At 37.9% G+C, this 24,760-nt stretch overlaps 2 protein-coding genes across 2 annotated transcripts in view; both read right to left on the bottom strand.

The window, feature by feature from the left end:
- Nucleotides 1-6,397, bottom strand: part of slc12a10.3 (solute carrier family 12 member 10, tandem duplicate 3) — a 32,081-nt gene extending 25,684 nt beyond the window's left edge. The window contains exons 1-9 of the mRNA XM_056460895.1: nt 6,096-6,397; nt 5,869-5,958; nt 4,823-4,898; nt 4,608-4,703; nt 3,956-4,095; nt 1,918-2,028; nt 1,713-1,824; nt 1,469-1,599; nt 1,068-1,152 (exon numbers count right to left, since the gene is read on the bottom strand). Of these exons, the coding sequence (XP_056316870.1) occupies nt 1,068-1,152; nt 1,469-1,599; nt 1,713-1,824; nt 1,918-2,028; nt 3,956-4,095; nt 4,608-4,703; nt 4,823-4,898; nt 5,869-5,958; nt 6,096-6,350 (1,096 nt within the window). The 5' untranslated portion in view covers nt 6,351-6,397. The remainder of the gene's footprint in view (nt 1-1,067; nt 1,153-1,468; nt 1,600-1,712; nt 1,825-1,917; nt 2,029-3,955; nt 4,096-4,607; nt 4,704-4,822; nt 4,899-5,868; nt 5,959-6,095) is intronic.
- Nucleotides 6,398-12,821: 6,424 nt separating this feature from the next.
- Nucleotides 12,822-24,760, bottom strand: part of slc12a10.2 (solute carrier family 12 member 10, tandem duplicate 2) — a 39,043-nt gene continuing 27,104 nt past the window's right edge. The window contains 9 exon segments of the mRNA XM_056460894.1: nt 12,822-13,245; nt 15,931-15,998; nt 19,102-19,234; nt 19,409-19,495; nt 19,574-19,685; nt 21,220-21,318; nt 22,332-22,418; nt 24,130-24,212; nt 24,294-24,400. Coding sequence (XP_056316869.1) covers nt 13,107-13,245; nt 15,931-15,998; nt 19,102-19,234; nt 19,409-19,495; nt 19,574-19,685; nt 21,220-21,318; nt 22,332-22,418; nt 24,130-24,212; nt 24,294-24,400 — 915 coding nt within the window. The 3' untranslated portion in view covers nt 12,822-13,106.

Genomic DNA, 24,760 nt, shown 5'->3' with positions numbered 1-24,760 from the left:
TCCAAAGAAAGGTGAAAAACCCCTAAAAAAATAATTATATTAAAAAAAGAAACAGTATAAGACTGCATTTACACTGCATAGTTCAAGTGACTCAGTTCCGATTTTCTTCTCCCGTGTGGCACAGAGAAAGCAGGTTAGCAGGAAAAAATCACATGGATTCAGATTTACTCAAATCAGATTCAGGCCTTGTTCATATGTAGACATTTACCTGATATGAATCGGATCTGTGTCTGCAGTGAAAGCAGGTAGATCAGATTTTCTCCTGTCAATGTGAGTCTGGCATCATTAAAAACCAAAACCAAAGATGTCAACTCTGATGCTTTCATTTCAGAACAGACTTCAGCAGAGTCTCAAACCTTAATCCTCATACAGGAGGGCTAAAAAAGCTTTTATATTGTCATATAGCACAGGTATTAAGCATGTTAACGAGAGAGAGAAATATCATCCGCCACGTAACCATTATAAACTAAGATAAAAATGTTGCATGCATCACGCGTATAAATCACGACATGGACATTACGATTAAGATGCCTACTGGTTTAAAAAGGCCTAGATTAAAACGAGATAAGAATAAGAACATTTCTGTCATAAACTATAATAAAATATATATTTTTTTTTTTCGTATCATTGCACCTTCGCCGTGTGCTGTGTAAATGCAGACTATTGGAGACAAGTCACTTTTAGAAGATGATCTAAGCAGGTCATCAAAATAATGCAGTGTAAATGCAGCCTTCATGTTTAGAAAGTTAAACATTTAAAAATCATTACTCTGACATTTTAATTTAAATATTAAGTGTGAGTAAAGTGTTAAGTCATCGAATCGGCTGCTTATGAATGAGTGGGAACCCTGTGAAAGACTCTCAAAGTGTGTGGATTGCTGGACACGTTCACATTCAGTCACCAAAGCCTTGTGTAGCTTGAGCTCTCCACTGAAGTGATTGGTCGCTTTGCCGCTGGTGATGTTCATTCACACACCATCAGCATTCTTCATATGTGCATTAATTTAAGTGTGTTTAAATTAGATAGTGTCAAATCAAATAAAAAAAATCTAAAAGGTGTCATCTCACCGACTGTAATTGCAATGAGTAAATAGCTCACTGTGGTCCAGAAAATGGCCAGCAGGGTCCCTTTAGGAATCCCACCAGAGGGATCCTGCAAAACACAGAAATGCATCTGCTGTCATGTTAAAGGCAGATTAATTTACTCTAATTACTGTGCCTGGAAACTAGTAAGATTACTAGAGATGCTCTGATTTTGATACACAGTTAAGAAGTTAGCCTTATACCATCATTTAATATTATGATTTCAGGGAATTTTCTCAAATTAGTTCTACATGATAAATTTTCTTAACATACAGAAAAAAAAATGTGTTGCCTGTTTTTGGATTGGCAGGATCTGTCCTGATCATCAGCTGTATTTTAAAGCTACCGGTTGTTAGCTCATATATTGGTGAATCTCTGAAGATTACCTTGAGATCTCCACAAATGTTGACGCCAGACAGAATTCCTGTGGCAGAGGGAAAGAAGATTGAAAACATCCTGAAGAAAGAGCCGTCTTTTCCTCGGAAGGAAGGCAGCAGATTATCCACAAAAATCTCAGCTGGAAGGAAAAGCAAACTTGTTAGGTCTTTTTATTGTTTTTAATTGTTTTGTTGTTGCAGGAACAATTACTACTAGGAGTACATGAAGGCTTTGGTGTTGTTGTGTACTCACCGCGGTAGCCGAAAAATCCCACCGCCTGCTTCTCTGGAGTGGGAGGAAGGAACGTCCCAACAAAATAATTAGCTAAGGAGATCAACAGCGCAATGAAGAACAGGATCTGAGCCTGTGATGGAGCCGAAATCAGGAAAAACAATGGCAGTTGTGTCGTCAAAAGGGCAAGCATTGCAGAGGATCTTAGCAAAGCTGAGAATTTTACCTTCGCCTCCCATGCCATGCCAGCGAATGTGATAAGGAGGAGGATGCAGACCGTAATCGTCCCAATAATCCGCACGTCATTCACGTCGTCCACCATCTGAGCATTGTTTTCCTGAGAAGAGAGAAAAGGGTAATTAAGAATTACTTAAGAATTGTAGTCGGTTACAAATTACAAGTCAGTAATATGATATAGATTAATCTAAATGTAATCCAAAAGTAGTCAAATTACATTCCCATAAATGAGTACTTTTGTGCTAACTCTTATAAACTGAAGTATGATATACTTTGTAATCATTTAATCAGTTACAAATTACATGACAATTTGTAGTCAGTAATATAATCAAGTAATACAATCAATATAATCAATTAGTCATTTATGTAAATGTAATCTGACTACTTTTGGATTACATTTAGATTACTTTCATGCTGATCCTTATTTAATGTCTCATACATTAAAGTAGGATATACCTAAGAATTGTAATCAGTTACAAATTACATGACAAGATATGTTGTCAGTAATATAATCTAGATTACGCATTTATGGGAATGTAATCTGACTACTTTTAGATTACTTTTGTGCTAACCCTTATTTAAAGTCTCATACAATGAAGTCGGATATTCTTGTACTATTTTGACAGATGCTATTTTGCTTTTTTCATCAGCCTCAATGGTTTCTTTTTAAAAAGAGCAATGATGGGCAGTTCTCTGTCAGCATTTACTCACAGTTTACTTGTTTCAAATTCTGAGTTTCTTACATTTACATGTACATTTAGTCATTTAGCAGACGCTTTTATCCAAAGCGACTTACAAATGAGGACAAGGAAGCAATTTACACAACCTTCTGTTCAACACAAAAGAAGATTATTTAGGAAAAGATTATTGGAATCTTGTAACCATTATCTTCCTTAGTATCTGTTTTTCCCAACACAATCTCACGGCAATTCGTAACTTTTTGATTTAGTGGCTAATTCATATGAATTCTTATGATCTAATTTGTACATTTTCGTCCGATTTGCTCATCACCCAATAAAGGTTGGGTTTAGGGGTGGGTTTAGGTGCCACGCCTCCTTTTTAAAATCTTACAATTTTGTACGACTGAACTTGTACCAATTCGTACGAATTAGCCACTAAACTGACAAAACGTAAAATACTTACGTTTTCTCGTGAGATCAGGCTGGTTTTTCCTATTATGGAAGTCAATGGTTAAAGCTTTTCAGCTTTCTTCAAAATTTCTTTTTTTTTTTCAACATAATAAAGAAACTCAGTCTGAAACCACTTGAGGGCATAAATGGTTAGTAAATGTAATTTTTGGGGGTGTGAACGGTCTCTTTAATACTTTTTATATTACTTTGATCATTTAAATCTCAAATTTTTGCATATAAAAATAAATAAAATATATATATATATATGACCTCATGTTGTCAATCATATTTCCACACTGACTTTGAATTTTTATCTGTTATAAAAAATCTGATTCGGTTTGATTGCTTTGAATTTTTATTTACTTTCATTATAAAGCGATTAAGAGGTGGTTTGACAATTCAGAACCACCATACAATTGAAAGCCAAAATCCAGAATGATATCTTCAGCAGCACAGAGCACTTCTACGAAAAAAATTGGAATATAAAAACAGATTATGGCAGATTTTTGAGATACTTTTTTTTTTTTTTTGTGGAACTAATCAGACAACTTTCATGAATCTTGTTGATCCACTTCAAATGTTAACTATGTATATTTATATCCCTCTTCACTAAATAAATGTGACCAATCATGAATGTGTATTAGCGACAGGTATATCATGAAACAGTTTAAACAATAACAGTCAATGAATTATAAAAAACAATCATGTAATCCATTCAGAAGTAGCTGTAATCTGATTTTGAGAATTTTATAAAGTAGTTTACTCTAATTACAAGTACATAACCTGATTATGTAATCCACACTGCATATAATACTGCCCAGCATAAACAAGCAGTCATAATGCATGTCCTATATCCATGCTTTTTTCTTTCAAGCAGCTTTCTGAATAAAATCTCACTTTGAGAACGTCTCTCACGGTTTCTGCAAATCCCACTGTGTTGAGCGAGCAGGCGAGAGCGTTGGCGAACGAGAAGAGCAAACCAATGGGCGCTCCAAGCTCCGGACCCAGACTTCGTGAAATCAAGAAGTACGTACCACCTGGTGGAAAGATTAGTTTTGACTCATCTTTATCCTACAGAAATACATTTTACTGATTTTTGTTTTGTTTCTGGATTTGTTGGCCAGATCTGCTTAAGTAAATGCTTATTGTTTTGGTATGAACAGTTGAAGTCAAAATTATTTGCCCTGCTGTGAATTGTCTTTTTCAAGTATTTCCCAAATAATGTTTAACAGAGCAAGGATTTCTTTTTTTACAGTAATTCCTATAATATTTTTTTTCTTCTGGGGAAAGCCTTATTTCTTTTATTTTAAAAGCCGTTTTGAAAGCCATTTTAAGGTCAATATTATTAGCCCCCATAAGCAATATTTGTTTGGGATTATCAGAACAATCAAAATGGTATAGAACAAACCTAAATTCAGAAAAAAATATACAGGAATATATTTAATTCCTATAATAATTCTGACTTCAACTGTATATATATATTTTAGAAAAAAAGTAGACAAAACCTGTGCTTAAAACCAACATGACAAGTGTTATTTTCTTCACTCACCAGAGTAGACCTTCCCATTGGTGGAGATTGCAGACACTGACGTCGCTGTGATTGTTGTGATGGTGACAGACATGAAGATGATGACGTATGTCAGAACTACAAGCAAAAAGGTACAATTTAAGCAATCCGTCTGTTTAAAAAGCTTTTGAGATTGTCACGGGAAATTATTAAGGAAATGATTTGAAGTGAATCAGTCAGATTAGGAATCGACTCACTGATTCCAGCTTGAGACGTGATCCACGGCAGCCGCAGAAACATAATGACTCCCCAGATATTCAGCATACAGCGAATCTGTCACACAATCACTGTTATACTCTGTTGTTTCACTTGTTCAGAACCTATTTCACCCGAAGCACAAGACAATGTTGTCTTTGCTTTGATGTTGAGATTTCTCATTAGTAGTCTATGAAGAGACTCTATCTATCTATCTATCTATCTATCTATCTATCTATCTATCTATCTATCTATCTATCTATCTATCTATCTATCTATCTATCTATCTATCTATCTATCTATCTATCTATCTATCTATCTATCTATCTGTGTATATGTGTGTGTGTGTGTGTGTGTGTATGTGTATATATATATATATATATATATATATGTATGTAGGTAGGTAGGTAGGTAGGTAGGTAGGTAGGTAGATAGATAGATAGATATAGATATCTATATCATCCCTTCCCTATTATATATTAGACTTGTTTTCATTCTGCTCCTTGATGTAATGAACAGATTAAGCTAGGTACACACAAAGGAAAGGACGTACAGCTGTATTTACAGAAAATGGTGGTTTTCAGGGGGCTGTATACAATAGCAAGCCACACTTTCAGATTTGTATTTGTTAAACTTTTGAAAAGCATTTATTATTTTCTTTCCACTTCACAATCGTGTGCCGCTTTGTGCTGGCGTATCACCAAAAAAAAACCCCAATAAAATACTAAGGACTTTTTTTTGCACAACATTTGGGTAAACAGTGCATTCTATAATCTTAAAAACTAAAATACGGTGTGTATAATCTGTGTATAACCAGCGGTTGGGTTTGCCCTTATCTGGCCCATATTTGAGTTGAAACACCAAGCATTTTTATTTTGATGGAGGATTTTATAGATTGCACCGTTTTCCCAAATAATTTATGTTGCAACTGCAGAAATCTAAACGATTTGTGTTCCAAACTCTTAAAACAATTACTTTTTTAGACAAAAATGATTCAAGAGCATCTGAAAAGTTAAAGAGATCAAATTAATTTCTGCTGTTTTCACACCATGACTCCCAGAACCCATCCAAACCGAACAAGTTTGACTTTGGGCCGTCCATCATCCTCTGGTGATGGAGGAAGATCATCAGGGTCCGGCTGTTGACAGGAACATATGATCAATCACCACCAAAAGCATAACATATGCAAACAGTAGTCTTCATGTTTGATATTTAACACTCACTTCAGATTCTGACACTGTATTTTTTAGGCAAATCAATAGAGATTTCACTTACTGATTTGCGCAGAACATCTAGTGAAGGTCTGGCACTTTTTATACGTCCAGTCCAAGTGTCTTTAGCATAAAATTCAAAGTTTGGTATGGGATCAAGGGGATTGAAGAATGACATTTTTCTCTTGTCCTGCTCCATCACATAATCAACCTTTTCCAAATTCATGGTAACATCCTGAAGGTTGTTCTCCGGTGGTCGACTGTCTGGGAGTCCACCACCCGGGATTAAGTTTCTGATGTGCGCAATGGGTCTGGACATGGTGGATCCTCTAGGACTTTTTTTCTGCGTTAATCCTTGTGAATATCACAGCATAATCGCTCGGATAGAAATAAATCGCACTGGATGATCAAAACGCAGAACGTCCCACACATCCAGACCTTCACCTGCTCTCTGAAAATGAGTTGCATTGTCTTTTATACCTTAATTGCATCTCCTCACATACACCCACCTGCATATACAGTATTGTACATACACAAGCACTGTTGCAGAACCATGGCTTGAGGTTATTTGTGTTATTTTGCTATCTTTGAAATCTTGTTTGGAAATATCAAGTAGTTGGATTCATGTAGATCTGTCCAATGGAGATGTGGTCAGCCAGAAGCAAAACTCTTAGTCATGCAGAAACAAAGCTCGATTAATATAAAACTAGTAAACATTACAAGCAAAAAAAGGGGAAAACAAAGACCTAAGTTTAGACATCTGAAGATCTGCTCTCCTTCATCTGAAGTCTTTGATGAATGAATTCATTAAAAGTCATAGGTTTCCTGGTCTGAATGACTTGCATGACCACATATTGACTGGATTGGACTGGAAACTTTGGACTTTCCAACTTGGGGCTTTACTTTTGAAGCGAGTTTAGCTGATTTCAGAAACCTGTGAAACATTTTCGAAACGCTTCCTGTTCAAAGAAAGAAAAAAGAAATATGGACCATTTTTAATTTGGTAATTTCTTTAGCCCGTAAACAGTTCCCAAATTATTTCAGAAGAGGCAATTCAGTCACAACCAAGGTTAGCATATGATTTCTCTCAACAATTTGTGTGAAAACAAAATAACTGAAAGTTTTGACAAAGATCTTTAATATTTCCTTGGATATGAAAAACGAATGTGTTGCTTTACTAGTTGCATATTTAAAAAAGGAATAAAAAAAGTAATCTTATTGCATAACTCCAGTTACTTGTAATACGTGCAACACTGTTGACAATAATGATGCAGTTCATAGAACCTAGACTATTGCAGTTACATTTGTATAGAAAATCAATTTCAGTTGTTATAGCTGCTATTTGAAGCTTACAGTATTTTGACATTGGAAGTTGGAATGGTGTAACTCGTATTGTTTCACAATGTCTTTAATTTTGTAGTTATCTTGCCTTCATGTTTCCTGCTTTGTTCCTGGCATGTGCTCCTTTGTTCATATGTCATGTTTTCATTGGTTGTCTTTGTCATGTGTCTTGTTTCCCATTGGCGGTTTCGTGTCATGTGAACCCTAACATTAAGCTGCCGTCACACTGCACTTTTCTCCCTATAGACTTTCATTCATACGCACGCGAATGCGTCAGCCCGGAAACTCAGGGGCGTGCTGCAACTTTGCAGTTCACTGCATTGGAAAGTTCAAGCTTTGTGAACTCTGACCTACGAAATCGCATCACTTGACTGCGTGAGACCAATCGAGGATCAAAACATGACCTCTCTGGACAGAGATTTAAAACATGGACCAGTCAATTGCTTTTTTTAATGTCTAATAATCTTGTTTAATCTCGCCCCTTTTCGCAGCGCCATACTACAGAATTTCGCATGCACTAACTGTAGTGTGACTGCGGCATTATCCTCATATTTTCTTTGTTCCTTGTCTAGCTTTGATTGTGCATCTCTGCTGTCAGTGAGTTAGTTTTGTTTTTTATGGCTAGTCTAGTCTAAAGTTGTTTTGTTTGCTTTTGTAAATAAACTGTGCATGTGTTCTTACAATGCTTGCCTTCACACCTGTTATCAGTTGCCTCTACCATGAACCCAACAGTACAGATGCCCTATTGAGGAGTATGTTGTGGACTATGTTGTCAAGAACAGCTGCCTGGAGGAAAACTTCCTTTGTCTCCTGTGGAATTTATAGACTATTGCTAAATGGCTCCCATTTCACTGTGGGAGAGGGAAGTAGGATCAATGTTATATCTGCCTCGCCAGGGCCTGCTCACACCATGTCTGCCTTACTAGACCCTAAGCCAGTTTGGTCACTTACATAGAGCTTCAGCCCTATAGCTGCTTTTTCAGAACCCCAAGTCCCAAGACTCTTGCCTTGACTGTACCACTATTGACTTTCCTTTCCGGTACCTTGGTCTGTCAGAACCACCATTGACTCTTAGCTTGCCGGTACCACCATTAGCTCTTGCTCTGCCAGTACCACCATTGACTCTTGCCTTGCAAGTACCGGCACCATTGACTCTTGGTCTGCCAGTACCACCATTGACTCTTACTTTGCCAGAACCACCATCAACTCTTGATCTGCGAGTACCACGATTGAGTCTTGATCATCCAGTACCATCATTGACTCTTGATCTGCCAGTACCACCATTGACTCTTGCTCTGCCAGTACCACCATTGACTCTTACTTTGTCAGTACCACCATTGACTCTTGCCTTGCCAGAGCCACCATTAACTCTTGATCTGCCAGTACCACCATTTACTCTTGCTCTGCGAGTACCACCACTGACTCTTGCCTTGCCTGTGCCACCTTTGACTTTTTCTCTACCGGTGCCAGTGTTAACTCTTGCTCTGCCAGTACCACCATTGACCCTTACTTTGCCAGAACCACCACTGACTCTTGCCTTGCCTGTGCCACCTTTGACTTTTTCTCTACCGGTGCCACTATTAACTTTTTGCTTTGCAGGTGCCACCATTGACCCTTACCTTGCAGGTGCCACCATTGACTCTTACCTTGGCAGTGCCACCATTGACTCTTACCTTGGCAGTACCACCATTGACTCTTACCTTGCATGTGCCACCATTGAATGTTACCTTGCAGGTGCCACTATTGACTCTTACCTTGCCAGTACCACAATTGACTCTTACCTTCCCAGAACCACCATTCACTCTTGCTCTGCCAGTACCACGATTGAGTCTTGCTCTTCCAGTACCACCATTGACTCTTAATCTGCCAGTACCACCATTGACTCTTACTTTGTGAGTACCACCATTGACTCTTGTTCTGCCAGTACCACCATTGACTCTTGCTCTGCTACCACCACTGACTCTTGTCTTGCCTGTGCCACTTTTGACTCTTTCTCTACCGATGCCACTATTAACTCTTGTCTTGCTAGTACCGCCAGTGCCACCATTGACCTCTGCCTTGTTAGTGCCACAATTGACTCTAGCTTTGCTAGTACCAACACTGACTCTTGCCTTGCAATCACCACCATTGATTTTTGTTCTGCTGGTATCACCATTGACTCTTGCCTTGTCATTACCACCATTGACTCTTGCTCTGCCGGTACCTCTGTTGACTCTTGCCTTTCTAGTACCAACACTGACAAGCATTTAATTGATTTTCTTCTGAAACAAGTAAAACATTTATGCATATTTTTTAGTTTATAAATATACTATTCACCCATGATTTATTCACATTACAGAATGTACTTTATTCCTTACTTGTACATAAGGGTTGTTGAGTGTGAATGTGGGTTGGGTTTAGTTATGCATAATTGATTGTAATTACAATAGCAAGTACATGGAACATGTGTAGCGAGGATGCTTTAAAGTGTTACAGAACTTTTTGTAAAATGTAAAATTATGCAGTCATTTACAATCAGTAGAAACCAGGAACATTAGATGCATTTCTTTAATGATTTATTTAGATCATCAAAATAATAAGAAAACTGTAGTTACATGAGTTTAAACAAAAGATTGAGACATTTTCTGTGTTAGTTTTAGTGTTGACTGTATTAACCATTAAGCTTCGAGGTGATTTTTTTTTTTTCTTTTTTGGAAGAGGCTGCTGGTCAATAAGCAGTTCATACAAGAAGCACAATCTGATAATATTGGAGCCTCATATATTATTTACATTTGTACAAATTCATAATTTGAGGGTAGAAAATGCATGTGTGTGTGCACATGTGAGAGAGAGTGAGTGTGTGTGTGTGTGTGTGTACCTTGTAATCCTCATCTTGAGAGGACCAAATACCCCCACAAGTAAAGCAATACCAGTACATTTTGATGATGTTGGGACATTTTTGGTCTGCATGAGGCAAACAGCCAATAAATCACACAGAATGAAGTGTTTATAAATGTAAAAGTGCAGAATGTTTCCTTTTGAGGGTTGTGTTTAGGAGTACACTTGGGATATGGGGATATAATAAACAGTCTGTACAGTATGAAAATTATTATGGCTATGGAAAATCTTCACAAATATAGCTGTACGTGAGAGATAGAGAGATAGAGAGTGAGTGAGTGGAGTATGGGTGCTCAGCCGTCTTTTAGGACATCTAAATTTTTTAAGTGCACTGCGATGATAGAGGAGGCTTCCTGAGGAGTCATGAGCACCTAGTGGATCTTTTGCTGAAGTGTTTTGTAGGCTAAACATGATGCGCGTAAATTCTCTCGCCACTTCATTTCTGCGCCAATAATCACTAACTACAGCAGGAAATTCAAACACACAATAACGGGAATCTCAAGCACTAAGTTATTTGTATTGTTTTCACGGACCCTTTAAATCTGATTGTACCTTTAAGCACAAAAAGCATGTAATAACTGGGAATATTTCTTTGTTAATGAGTAAAATTAAAAATAAATACAGAAAAGTTTGGCGATTTGTGAAGGTTGAAACTATTACAATATAAATTATTCTCTCTAATATGTAAGATGTACACACAAAATCAGTATGATTAAAATGAGAATGTTTTGAAGTAATGCTAAGGATAGCAAGGATATTTCATTTGATTCAACGCATCATCCTCGCATCTTTTTCTAGCATCCTTCAATTGCATCCTGAGGAGGTGGAACCAAGACGTGAGGAAAGGAAAAGATGTTTTTTTTAAGGAGAAATTTCTGGCTGCAGACTGGGTGTACGTGCAAGCTGAGACTGCATGCATGCTTTTAATGTATGCACCTCAACACTTGGTCACAATAAGAGATAATCTACCTATGGTAAGGGGAAAAGTGTGAAACCAATAGTCTCTGGCTGCAGGCTTGCAAATGCAGTCTCAGACACATGCATTCAAGGGCAGGGGTTAGGTCAGGGGTGGGCAAACTCAGTCGTGGAGGGCCGGTGTCCTGCATAATTTAGCTTCAACTCTAATCAAACACACCTGAACATGCTAATCAGTGTCTCCAAGATCACTAATTATCTATAAGCAGGTGTGTTTGATCAGGGTTGGAGCTAAACTGTGCAGGACACCGGCCCTCCACGACTGAGTTTGCCCACCCCTGACCTAACCCCTGCCCTTAAATGCATGTGTCTGAGACTGCATTTGCAAGCCTGCAGCCAGAGACTATTGGTTTCACACTTTTCCCCTTACCATAGGTAGATTATCTCTCATTGTGACCAAGTGTTGTGTACTTTGAGATGTTTCATGGTTAAAAGCGACAAAATCTAAGATACTGGATGAGGGTATGAAGTAATGACTGCTAGGAGAGAGTTGTTTTAATGGAATTTGATACTGCGTGGCTAAAGAAAGGAGAAGTTCTGCATTTCCTGTGTAGGATTTGTAAAAATGTGTTTGTTGATGGAGGGTGTGATGAGTCTCCAGTAGTTCACTGCGCAGTGTGCACTTGAGCACTTGGACATACAGGTGTCTGTGGTCCTCTACTGACTTGGTAGGTGCAGAGAAAACAGTATCCGACTGCCGTGTATATTAAAGTTGTTATGTTTGATGTTTTCTTTCTGTCTATTTTTTTTTCACCCTCCTCTCCGCTTGCTCAGCCCTTCGGTTTCTTATTGGTTTACCATCTGTCCATCATCATTATGACTGTGTCGGTTCCACCAATCCCCGGACGAGCCGCAAGGATTTAAAGCCTCGATAGACCAATGTGTGGTGTGCGCTCTGCTTCGTACCATTTGTGCTCCGCGCAATTTGATTGTGCAATGCTTCGGCTGTCTAGTGATTTATTATCTCAGTTTACTGTGGTAATTTGAGATTGCTTGTTGAACTTCATTGGCTTTAAGTAACATAATGTGATGGTTGTTGTGTGATTCTAAACTAAGCTTTGACCGTCTTCTCCGGTTTGTTTTAGTTTAGATTACTGTTTTGTTAGTTTAAGTGTTTTGCCAGCTGTGTATTTTGAGTTTTGAGTTTAATTAGTTTAGTTCGGGTGTCGTGTACACTGATGACCTCGGTTTTTATTTGTTTTTCTTTTTGTCGCCTAGTTCAAACTTTAGATTTAAGGATTGTTTTGTTAATTTCTTTGATTTGGCTTACACTCAATGTTTTTGTTTAAAGATAATAATTATAAATGTTAATTTCCCATTTATTACTGTTACATATTGTTTCAACTATTGAGTAAAAAGCTTAAATAGAGAATTGATTCCTGCCTCATCCTTGATCTGTCGCACACTTTACACCTGTCTCACCTAAATGTTACAGCATCCCACTTTAACATCTTAAACATGTAACAAAGTATTTGAAAACAAGACTATTGATATCAATCAAATGTTTGCAATTGTTACTTACACATTTCAGACTGAAAAGCAGAGCAAGAACATATTTGTAATTGTTAACCAAAAGTTATTCTGATTATTAATGTGGTCAAAATGTCTCTTTTATTTATAATATTTTATGCTTTGAAATTAAGGTCCCAAGATAAGAGATAAAGTGCTTCCCTCCACCAGTATAACTCCATCTTATTGACTTGTATCATCCTCAAAGATTATACATACATGCTAATAAATATACATCTGAAGTAATACAATCATTGTACAAGAGAATTAAGCAGCTCATTTCAGTTCATCAGGTCTGATTCCCATGAAGTTTTACATCTCGTTGCTGAATGTGACTGCAGTTTACATGGTTATAAATGTTTGATGATGAGTTTTACTGGCAGTAGAAGGTCATGACGTTTTCCTGGTTTCCACGAATGAGCAGGGCGGGACAGTTGATACCGAAACTCAGCGCCTCCATCCAGGCCATATAGAGAGAGCTGGGACAGTTAAGATCAGGCACTGGGAGAGAACTGAAATACAAACACACACACTGTTCAGAACCGCTGTCAGACACACATTAGCTGGAGAAACTTGGTTAAAGGTGTTCTATGTGAGCTTTTGACTCTTCTTAAGCCAAGTTTGCATACTTGATTTTCTGAAAAATATTGCTAAAGTTACAACCCACATTGCCTTGGTGAAAACAGTATTTTATTTCAGTCTTGAAGGCTCTCTCAATATATGCAACTTCTGGAGCATTTATAGCTATAGCTTACAGTCTAAGGCTCAATCGTCAGGCACACTTGTTCCTGTTGGTGTCATCAATCTGGCAACCTGCCTATGAAAACCCTTTCCAATATTTTGAATTTAGACTGCAAAACCTAGTTCAACCACTAGTCAGTCCTACACACTGCATATTTACGTAAGTCGAATGCTTCTTTCCACTGAACGGTACAGTACGGTTTGATATGGGCATCCCTGACCAGTCTTGCATTTTCATCACCAATAGTACCCTTAAGGCCAAGAAACAAGTCTTGACCAAGCGACATCCTCCCGCTCTCCCTCGGGAAGCCAATACGGAAGTAACTGAAACTGCAATTCATGAAAATTCCGCTAGTCCTGGCTCCATAATAGAGCAAATTGCAATTGAGCCCACTGTTAGAATGGCCAACTTTAGAGCAGAAAAAAGGTGTTTACAGCCTGGTACAAAGAACGATTTTGGTTCATATAGCTATTATTACCCTCCATGACAACTGTGAGGGGGGTGAATTTTTTTTATAACTCATCCATTTCCTTTATATTAGGTTATATTAAGTTTGCATAATTAAGGGCGTGGCCACTTGAGTGACAGCTAGGTCTCCCTGGTCGCTGTCACTTCACCTCAGCTGATTCCGGCTGATTAGCTGCTGAACTCGGCATATTCATCGTATTTTTGTGTTGTTTTATGTGCCTTTACACAGTCAGTTGCCTTTTGGACTTATTTCTTACAATTATCAGATGATATGGGATGCAGTGTGCACTTAATTGTGCTCACAAACCATTCATGTGGCCTCGTTTCCCATGTGAGTAAAGTTATATACTTGTATACCATCTCTATAAATGTGTGTGTTTTATTTAAGATCATTTATAATGTTCTTTAGAGCTGTAATGCACCCCAGAATCTGACAGATTGATTAGCTGTGGGATCTGAAGCGTTATCATACAGTGTTATGCCTGGATTTCATCAATTGTCTTGCATTTACTAACACAGACTATATCTGAAGTACTTGGATGTAATTTGCGTTTTCCTCCTGTAGAAAAACGTCATAAGAACAATGTTTAGTGGCTTAATGTGTTACTACAGTGTTTTTAAAAGTCTAATCACTTTACTGATATAGTGTACAGCCAAGCACATGTGGTCAGAACTCAAACGAGTCGCAGGTAATAAAGTATCAAGCGTTTCTCCCAAAGTAAAGTCTGTCTAAGCCAGGTCTAAGCAAAATGCCAGCAAGTGTCTGTAGCTCCGCTCACTCTCCGCCTCTTTGCCCTTGTTTGGTATCCCGCCGTGGGTGCGATGACGCGCGAACAAAATGTTGACGGTTGGCCGCGCCTACTTGTGGCTTCTTTTGCAGTGTTCAGAAACCTATGGGTGACGTCACGGATGCTACGTCCATATATTTTACAGTCTATGGCCTTGACGCATCTGTGTTTGGTCCCAAAATGCATGTCAGCAGAATCAAACAAAGTGCGAGTTTTGTGCCTGCACAAGAATACATGTCTTTCCGCACCCGCTGAGGCCAGTAGTCTGTTTTCTCATTTAACGAAGGAAAACTGGAACTTGTGAGCACATACGAAGTATAAACAAAGCAGGGTTTCGTTCTATTTTCTCAGTACAGCTACTCAACAGGGAGGGATTTGTTATTTGAGAAGTCCAGCTAAATTACAGCCAGCTCTTTAGTGTTCCCTCTTAACTTGAATTGTTTACTTTGTTAGGTCACTTCAGTTTTTGACCTCGCACTCTGATTCGTTGCTGAATATCCAATTAGAGTGCTCTTTTCAGCCGACGACAATTCTACATGCTTAATAAGCCCAACGCGATCCGACAAAAGGTGGCGTGTGGAAAACACCAAACCAACTAACTGGACCAACAGTCCGATACTACCCAACAGCCAGCCTGGTGTGTCCCAGCCTTTACTTGGTGCAACTCACACTGTCTACACCATTTTAGACATGACATGTGGACAGTCTCATAAACAACAAGACATACAGCAGATCCTGTTCTTAGATTTTCATGTGGCTGTTTGTCACAAGAAGATGACAAGCTTTGAGCTTGTGTCGGTAATGGGTCATTGCTGTGGACCGTCATTTTATTACAGAGTCGTGTCTTTGCTGTGTATTCACAAATTGCACTCCACGAGCTGATGTTGTTATTTCCTTGTCTTGTTGCATGTGCAAGTAACAAATCTCTGTAAACCAATCAGTGTTCAGCAGTGAGTCTAGCTCCGCCCTTTGTACTGTACTGTTGTGCTAGGCATCCTTCCAAAAAGATCCCAAAAGAAGTGGTACAGTATTTGCTATTTCGGTACTTCTTACAGTTGAAATGGAAATAAATGCGTACCATAATGTAGCAAACCTTAATGAGTACTGCATTGAGCCATTATAAGAGTTTCCTCAAAATTGTGACCGGTTGCTTGTGGTGTCACTTTGAATTAATACATGTAAATGAAAACATTTCTTACACTACAACCAGAGCAGCGTAGAGGGAGTTCTTCTTGATGATCTCATTTAGTCGCACCGTCCTCTCCACCTGAAAATCAAACACAGTTAAATAAAGAGACTGATGGTTTGTACTGGCAACAATAACTCACACACAAATTCATGCCATAACTCAATGGAAAATATGGACAAACCAAACCAAGGGTGTAGATTTGCTCTTGACGTTGGTCGGGACATACGTCCATATAGCGCAGGCATAGAACAGCACAACTAATTTTTAATGCTTTTAAAAACATTAATAAAGGCTTTAAACGCTTAATAATACAAAATAACCATAAATGAAACGCGTCCCACGCTGCAAAAGTCAATTTACATGATGTTATTGCAATCTGGCTTTGAGGAGGTATGAATGTAGAGAAATTTAAAGAGGCAGATGATGCAATTTAACCGTTTAATCCTGATTATTATTTTTCATGAAAAATCGTCAAAATTGAAACTGAATTTCGAATAATTGCACAGCTTTGGTTAATATTATTATGGTGGACCCCAACTGAACTTGACTTTTAAAAACGTGACTCTTTGAAAAGTTGCTACTGTCTACATCAGGGGTCACCAAACTTGTTCCTGGAGGGCCGGTGTCCTGCAGATTTTAGCTCCAACTCTAATCAAACACACCTGAACAAGCTAATCAAGGTCTTACTAGGTATACTTGAAACACCCAGGCAGGTGTTTTGAGGCAAGTTGGAGCTTAACCCTGGAGGGACACTGGCCCTCCAGGACCGAGATTGGTGACCCCTGGTCTACATCTTGCACAGTGAAGGAGGACAGGGAAAATTCCTTATTTTGGCACTTCCCACATTCAAATGTAATTACAACTATCATAAACAGCATAAACAGCCCCAGCCAATCACACTAGCTACATTTCCAGCCACCTTTTTTATGCACATTTTGCATATGCGCTTAAAAAATGGTTGATGCAAACGCTAAGATCATACCTGTCAATCCTCCCGTTTTTCCAGGGATTCTCCCGTATTTTACAGTTCTATGCCGCTATCATCCCGTAAAGGTATTTCTCCCGTATTTTCAGTCTTTCTCTGAAGGGTGGCAAATTAAAGAGACAATCATCCCTATACGCAACCCATAGCGCCGAACCACCAGGAGCAGCCCTTTGCTCTTAAACGTGAGTCTGTTCTGTGCTTTCGTTTTGTCTAGGCATGAAAACACTTTAAAAATAAATATGATAAACGGCGGGATTCACTTTCCTTTTCATTACAGGTGTCGTCGCCCTTCATATGCAATCCTCAAAACAGTCATATAGCAGTGCGTGACTGTCAGACACGCTCCATAGTGATAAATAGATGCTGTTTCCCAAAGCGGAGTGAAAGTATGTGTTTTGGGTGCGTGTTTGAACAGACATATAGACATAATTAATAATAATAATAATAATATCTAAATATGTCGATCATTTTGGGTCTTTTTTTTTCAAACACAACTAATTTAGTCCTAAATGAGCATTAAAAAGTCGGAAGAGCAATCGAAAGCTTTCATTATAACGTTAGATCTGTGCATTTTTATAGTGACACCTGTTATTTAATGTAAAGAAAAGAAAAAATATATAAATAAATAAGAGATTCATTCGTTGCTCTTTAATCAGAATGTGTAAGTTATACAGTGAAGAAACCGCTTATGAGATTTGGTAACTTAATTCTATTTCATTATAACAGCTATTAATTTTAACAAGCTGAACTTTTTGCTAATGTATTTGCTGCTAATGCATACTATTTATTTTGTCTTTTGTAAATAATAATAATAAAACATATTACTGACCATTATGCGCTCATTGCGAGTCGTTTATTAAATGAAGAAAAGATTCACGCAGCTTCTCTTATCGCAGCAAATTCTGTTTTTACTGTTGATATTGGGTGCAGGATAATCAGGCATAAAGGCATATGCGCATAAAGTTAATTTGCATTTTTGGATGGAAACGTAGCTACTGTCCTTATGTGTTTGCGAGAGGGAGGAGCCGAGAAGAGAATGTGATTTAACCCTTTCTGCATGTCTAGACTTCTAAGGGTTGACGGAGCATTATTTTATTTTGAAGGTGATTAATAATAATAATAATAGTAATGGTGAGGACATTTCAGTATTTGCTGGATATTGGTGGGGACACATCCCCTCTGTCCATGCCAAATCTACACCCTTGAACCCAACTGTTGGGTTACAATATCCCAGAGCACACACAGACAGACACGCATACAGTTGAAGTCAGAATTATTAGCCCCCCTTTGAATTTTTTTTTCTCTGTTTTTAAAATATTTCCCAAATGATGTTTAACAGAGCAAGGAAATTTTCACAGTATGTCTGATAATATTTTTTCTTCTGGGGAAAGTCTAAATTGTTTTATTTCAGCTAGAATAAAAGCAGTTTTTAATTTATTAAAAGCCATTTTAAGGACAAAATTATTAGCCCTTTTTCAGCTATTTTTTTTCCGATAATCTACAGAACAAACCATCGTTATACAATAACTTGCCTAATTACCCTAACCTGCCTAGTTAACCTAATTAAGCCTTTAAATGTCACTTTAAGCTGTATAGAAGTGTCTTGAAGAATATCTAGTCTAATATTATTTACTGTCATCATGGCAAAGAGAAAATAAATCAGTTATTAGAGATGAATTATTAAAACTATGAAATGTGTTGGAAAAAATCTGCTCTCTGTTAAACAGAAATTGGGGAAAAAAATATACAGGGGGGCTAATAATTCAGGGAGGCTAATAATTCTGATTCAACAGTAAATATTTGGTTTACATAGCTGTAATGATTTAAATACTGTGCTCTAAATAATCCTGGGTTGATGCAACCCAATATTAGTCAAACGTTTTCAGTTAAATTTAAGGTTTTTACACGGTGGTTGGGTTTGTTGATCTTTTTTAATGCAACATTGGGTAACAACAACCCAGCACCTTTTTAGAGTGTATATTCTTTGTTTTGCCTATCCCTATAGCTTAACATGACCCTCAGAGAAAACATATTTACATAAAATAAAACATTAAATACTTAATTCTGGATGATTTACAAGTCTTTTTTTCTCATAGGGACCAAAAAATATCCTTACAAGATCAAACATTACTGCTATGACTATACTTGAGGAAACATTACCCCACAAGGAAGTAAAAGCCAGGACTACACACACACCTTGGGTCTAACAGCCTCCAGATCTTTGTCGGAAACTGCCCACGGATTGAATCTCCTGAACTCCTGCAGGTCTCCTCTGGCCTGTTCTTCACTCAGCCTAAAGGGGGTGATGGTGTCCTCAAATCGCTGCACACTACAGAAAAATGTGTTCGTTATGCTACCTCCTATACACGCTGGCAGAAATATCATGAATCAGACTTTAGAGGTGTGCAGCTTCTGGAGTTGAAACTCATAATTACGATTGGGAGACCTGGAGAAAACTTTGATACCACAATTTCAGATTTGGAAGAAGCCATGCATTTCTCACTTTTTAGCTAGAGGAGGTTTATCCACATCTGTTATGACAATAACTTCCTCAATTTCCAGCCGGAATCTCTTTAGTAGCATCTTCATGCTGAAAGGAAAAAGTGTTTAAATAGCACGTCCTGCATACATCTAGGTACAAAAATGAGGACGATGATCATGGACTGACTCGTCACGGTCTTCTTTCCTGGTCTCTTGATCTCCTAAGATAAACACTCTGATTTTGCTCTTTTTCCAGCGGTTTCTTCTGGTCAGCAAATATGGCACTAGAAGAGTCAGACCTGAAAGAGCAGTGGATCCATTAAATGTGGGTTTATGATTAAAACAAGACCTGATATCAAAAGCAGAACAGTGATCTATTTGTCATTCCATTGCAATTACATTTATTTTGGTTTTAAGTGTGTTTAAATCAGGGGTGCCCAACCCTGTTTCTGGAAATCTACCTTCCTGCAGAGTTCAGCTGCCAACTTGATCAAACATACATATCTTTAATTACCAAGTGCTCCTTCAGATCCTACTTAGTTGTGTTTGATCAGGCTTGGAGCTAAACTTTGCAGGAAAGTAGATCTCCAGGAATACGGTTGAGCACCCCTGGATTAGATTGTACTGGGAAACAGAGATAGGATATGGATAGCCCTATTAAACCAAATAGATAGTTTACCCAAAATTGTACATTTTGTCGTAATTTAATTTGAAAAATGTTGGAAACTGATTGATTGTCATAGTATTTTTTTTTCTCCACTATGGATGTTAATTGTTACCGTTTCCCAACGTTTTTCACCGTTTTCCAATGTTTTTCAGAGTATCGTCTTCTGTGTTCAACAGTATAAAGAAACTCATGAGGGTTCAAACCACTTGTGAGAGTAAAACGTGAGTAAATTTTCATTTTTGGGGGAAATTTTGTTTTAAGCCAGAAGGCCACAACCTTGTTTCTGGGGATCTGCCTTTCCTCAGAGCTCCAAACATGATCAAACAACAATTATTAGACAATTAAAACAATTAAAGCTGCCATCTCACTAGAGTTTGAGAAGTTCTGTCATACGGCTTATTAAACAGTAAAAAAAAGGGAGCGATTGGTCCACATTTTAAATTTCTGTAGAGAGAGAGGACATGTTTTGATCTTCGATTGGTCTCACGCAATCACATGATGCGATTTCAAGTTTGAACTTTCGAACTCAGTGAAATGCGAAACTTGTTGCACGAGCTTGCGTTTCTGGTCTGTCGCTTTCGCATGCATATGAATTGAAGTCTATGGAGCGAAAAGTGCAGTGTGACTGCGGCTTAAAGCTGCGGTCACACTGGACTTTTCTCCCCATAGACTTCCATTCATACGCACGAGAATGCGTCAGACCGGAAATGCAAGGTCGTGCGGCAAGTTTTGCGATTCGCTGCATTTTGAAGTTCAAGCTTGGTGAACTGACCTGCGATATCGCATCACATGATTGCGTGAAACCAATCGGAGATCAAAACATGACCCCTCTGGACTGAAAGAGCAATCGCTCGCTTTTTTAAATGTCTAATAATCTTGTTTAATCCCGCCCCTTTTCGCAGTGCTGTACGACCGTGCTGTACGTGACCGCAGCTTTAGTATGATCTGAAGGAGCACTTGGTTATTAAAGACAGGTGCATTTGATCAAGGTTGCAGCAAAACTCTGCTGAAAGCTAGATCTCCAGGAACAGGGTTGAGCACCCCTGCTTTAAGCTTTGGCCAAGACCGTGACCAAAACCATATTTATCCAGCAGCTGGAGCAACATCTACTCAAAATAAACTTTATTTCAAGGTGTGTAAGTGTAATTTAGGCAATCATGTCTCACCTCCATCATCAGAGATCCAGTAGATGTCAATAGTCTTCTTGCCTTGTTTGGCCTGAAACACTGTTCTGATTTGATCGCTTGATTCTTCATCAGAGTTATCTAGATGGGGAATCAGAAATGGAGGTAAGATGTGGACATGTTTTGACTGGTTGACTGCAACAGGGTCTAAATTCGCTGCGTATCCACTGTATAGACTTGTATGCACTGATGTCACTTTCTACATGGACACACCTGTACTCCACCTTGAGTGGTAACGCATTGTAAAAATGTCTGGTTATAATAGTGGCAGAAAAAAGCTTAGTATAATTTACAATTATCAGCTAAAAATTCAAGTTAGACTTGACAGCTGAGTAATAATTATTGTAACAAGCAAAATAATTTCCAAAACTAAGATGATGCAGCAAAGTTTTAATAGGTTTTGAAGAAACGTTTAAAGTTATCTAGATCTAGCATCAGACAGACACGATCATTACAGACTTCATTGATTGTATAAACAATACTTTCTAGTACCTTAGTCTAATCTAATCATCTACGTGTAGCATTACTTGTAGGATAATCTGTTTGTGTATACTGTCTTAACGCTGTGCCACAGATAGTGGATAAAATTTAGTAAAATATAAATTACAGTATTTGAGAAGCATTCACTTAGGTATTCATCATAGACTAATTCATTTTTATCTGTCTGTACAGTCAATTACAAATCAGCATTTCCACATTTTAGACCGCTGTCACACAGGCCCAATCCCAATTCTATTTTTGCCACTCAGTGGGCGGAGCCACAGTCCCTCCAGCTCATGGTGATGTCACATGCAGACTCTCGATATAGTGCACTATATTAGGCGTCGGGTGTTTTGTAGTGTGTCCATATTCCTTATTTTTGTTCACTATTTTTTTCATCCACAATGATTTCATATTTACATCCAATATATACTCGTTAAAGCAGCTTTTCTCCAAAATCCACCAGCAAGGCAACCAAACAGCTGACATGAACCATCATGTCCATCATTTACAATGAAAATATTTACTTATTATGTTTCTAACTTATGTCACATCACTTAATTAGCTGTTGAGAGTGGTGAAAGCGCAAAGTTGGCTTTGAATGTGTTTATCACCTGAATCCCGATCAATGGTGTCAATTCTGGATTGTGGCACTTCATCTCTCTCAAAGGCAGGATTATCAATAGCAGATGAGCCATCTTCTGCCAAAACAAACCCATGTCAAAATGTGTTGTGTGATTTAAAGGCCATGCACACGGGATACTTTTTGCCTCCACTTATTGGTGACATTTATGCCTCATCACTAAACAAAAGACACTAATGCGAGTGTGCACACGGATCCGCAATATGCCAGGAGTAAAAGCGTCTTAAAAAAAGAAACTCCCCAGTGAAATTAGCATATTTGTTAGAAATCCTTGAGCTGCTGAATTTACAGAAATACTAACACTTGGTAGTGCACAAGCGCAAAATTGTAATCGCAAAAATTGCAGATAATTGCAGACAAAATTGGATTCAATGGTGAGTTTCATTTCACTTAATCACTTTTTTCATGGCTTTTTTCTTACACAATCGCCACCATGTGAAACTGGATATTTCAGTTTGTCTGGTTCGGGGGGCCCCTAGTAAAAATATAGATTTTTTTATATTTAATAGGCATATTCTGAATAATGTATAATAATATATAGGCCTGTAATTGTTATTAGTAACTTGCAATGAACAGAGAATTAATCTGCAGCTTGTCCTGTAATTACTGCTCCTGTATTTGAGCTAATATAATGATCATGCTCTAATCCAATGACATTGATGGTTGGCAACAATCTAATCCAATGGTGTTGAGGTTAAAGGTACAGTAGGTGATCTGCCAAAATGCTACCCATTAGCATAAAATCTTTATTTATATATTAATGAACCCCGGTGACATCACTTGTAGAAGTGCAGCAAGGAGGAGCTGGTGCTCAAGCTCCCCCTTTCTGGATCTCAGCTCTGCCCATGTTGCTCTGCAGTGAGTACCACTTGGTTAAAGATGACCGTAGACAACCCACTAGATCTTGTCATTCGCCAGTTAGAAAACTTTATAGTACTTTATAATACTACAATTCCCAATGGAAAACTGTTATATCGAGCACGTTTTCAGTTGTGTAGCGAGCAGAACTTGTCATAATGTGCAATATTTCATGCATGCAAGGATCGCTGGTCTCACTCTCTCACACACTTTGCCCTTATTACTAGATCATACTTGCATGCATTTCAGACTGAATATTCGACGTAGCATGGTAAATGATATAGAGAGCGTCACAGGTTGTCATTGTTCAAAAATGAACCAATGTGAATATAAAACCAACTTCACCTCAGTAAAGCAGGCTAGGCAGAATAGTGCTATTTACTGATGTTTTGTTGTTAAACTAAATATATATTTTTAATTAAAATATAAAAATACATATACATTTAGATCATTTATTTTAATCATTACTATTGGAAAGTGAAGAGAAATTCAACCAGCACACCAAAAAAGGTTTCTGGAGACAAACACCTACTGCACCTTTAAGGTCTGTTACTGAATGGGTACCAAATTGTCCTTGTTTGCAGAGTGATGAACCGTAAACTAATTCATTTTGACACCCCCAGTAAATCAACTTCAACTTCCAAGTAAGTTCAACTTCTTTGCACCTGGATTACTTCCACACCACATGTATACTCTGATGCATAATTTTTAGGTGGGGTGGTGCAACTTTGCACATTTATTATACTCATCTCCAGTGAAATTCGCTTGAGTATGAATGCAGAAAAGCATCTAGAAAAAACGACGGTAAGTGTGAGCAAAAATTCTCTCTGTGTGCACCGACCTTCAGACAGTAGCATCAATGTATTTCCTAGGCATCACACTGTATAAAGCCCACACGCACACATACATACCTGCACCGTACAAATCATCAGTAACGTCCAGTTTATCCATCATTCTCAAAAGTGCGACTCCGTAGTTTGAATCAAAAGCATCGCTAAATGAGAATCATTCAACAATCATCAAAACTCAATGATAAAAGTGCAACAGATTTACTAATATTTGCAAACAAACTCACTTAATGGTGTTGATGTAGTCCTGCAAACTCTCTGGTTTACATTCCTGCCAGTTTGTCTTGTATCCCAAAACAAGTGTGTTTGGCTTTAGTTTCCCAAGACCAGAAGCCTATAGTGATACAGCGTTGGTTAGGTTATTAAAAAAATAATTAGTAATCAGAATTGTATTGTTAATTACTTTTCTAATTATTTTGTCTGAAAAGCAACATAGTTACTCCATAACCAGGCAAGGCAAGTTTATTTCTATAGCACATTTCATACACAGTGGCAATTCAAAGTGCTTTACATAAACAGGAATAAAAGAAACAAGTATAAGAGAAATAAAAACAAATAATAGAAATGGTAATAAAATAATCATAAAAACAGATAAAATGTGTTATAAAAGAAGAGAAAAACATAATAGTGCGATCTGTCGGACGTAGCACAGTGCTCATTCAATAAAGGCACAGCTAAACAGATGTGTTTTCAG

The sequence above is a fragment of the Danio aesculapii genome, chromosome 7 (genome assembly GCF_903798145.1).
Source record: "Danio aesculapii chromosome 7, fDanAes4.1, whole genome shotgun sequence".
Classification (NCBI taxonomy): Eukaryota; Metazoa; Chordata; class Actinopteri; order Cypriniformes; family Danionidae; genus Danio; species Danio aesculapii.
Note: the sequence above shows the minus strand (reverse complement) of the source record. Positions and strands in the feature narration are given on the sequence as shown.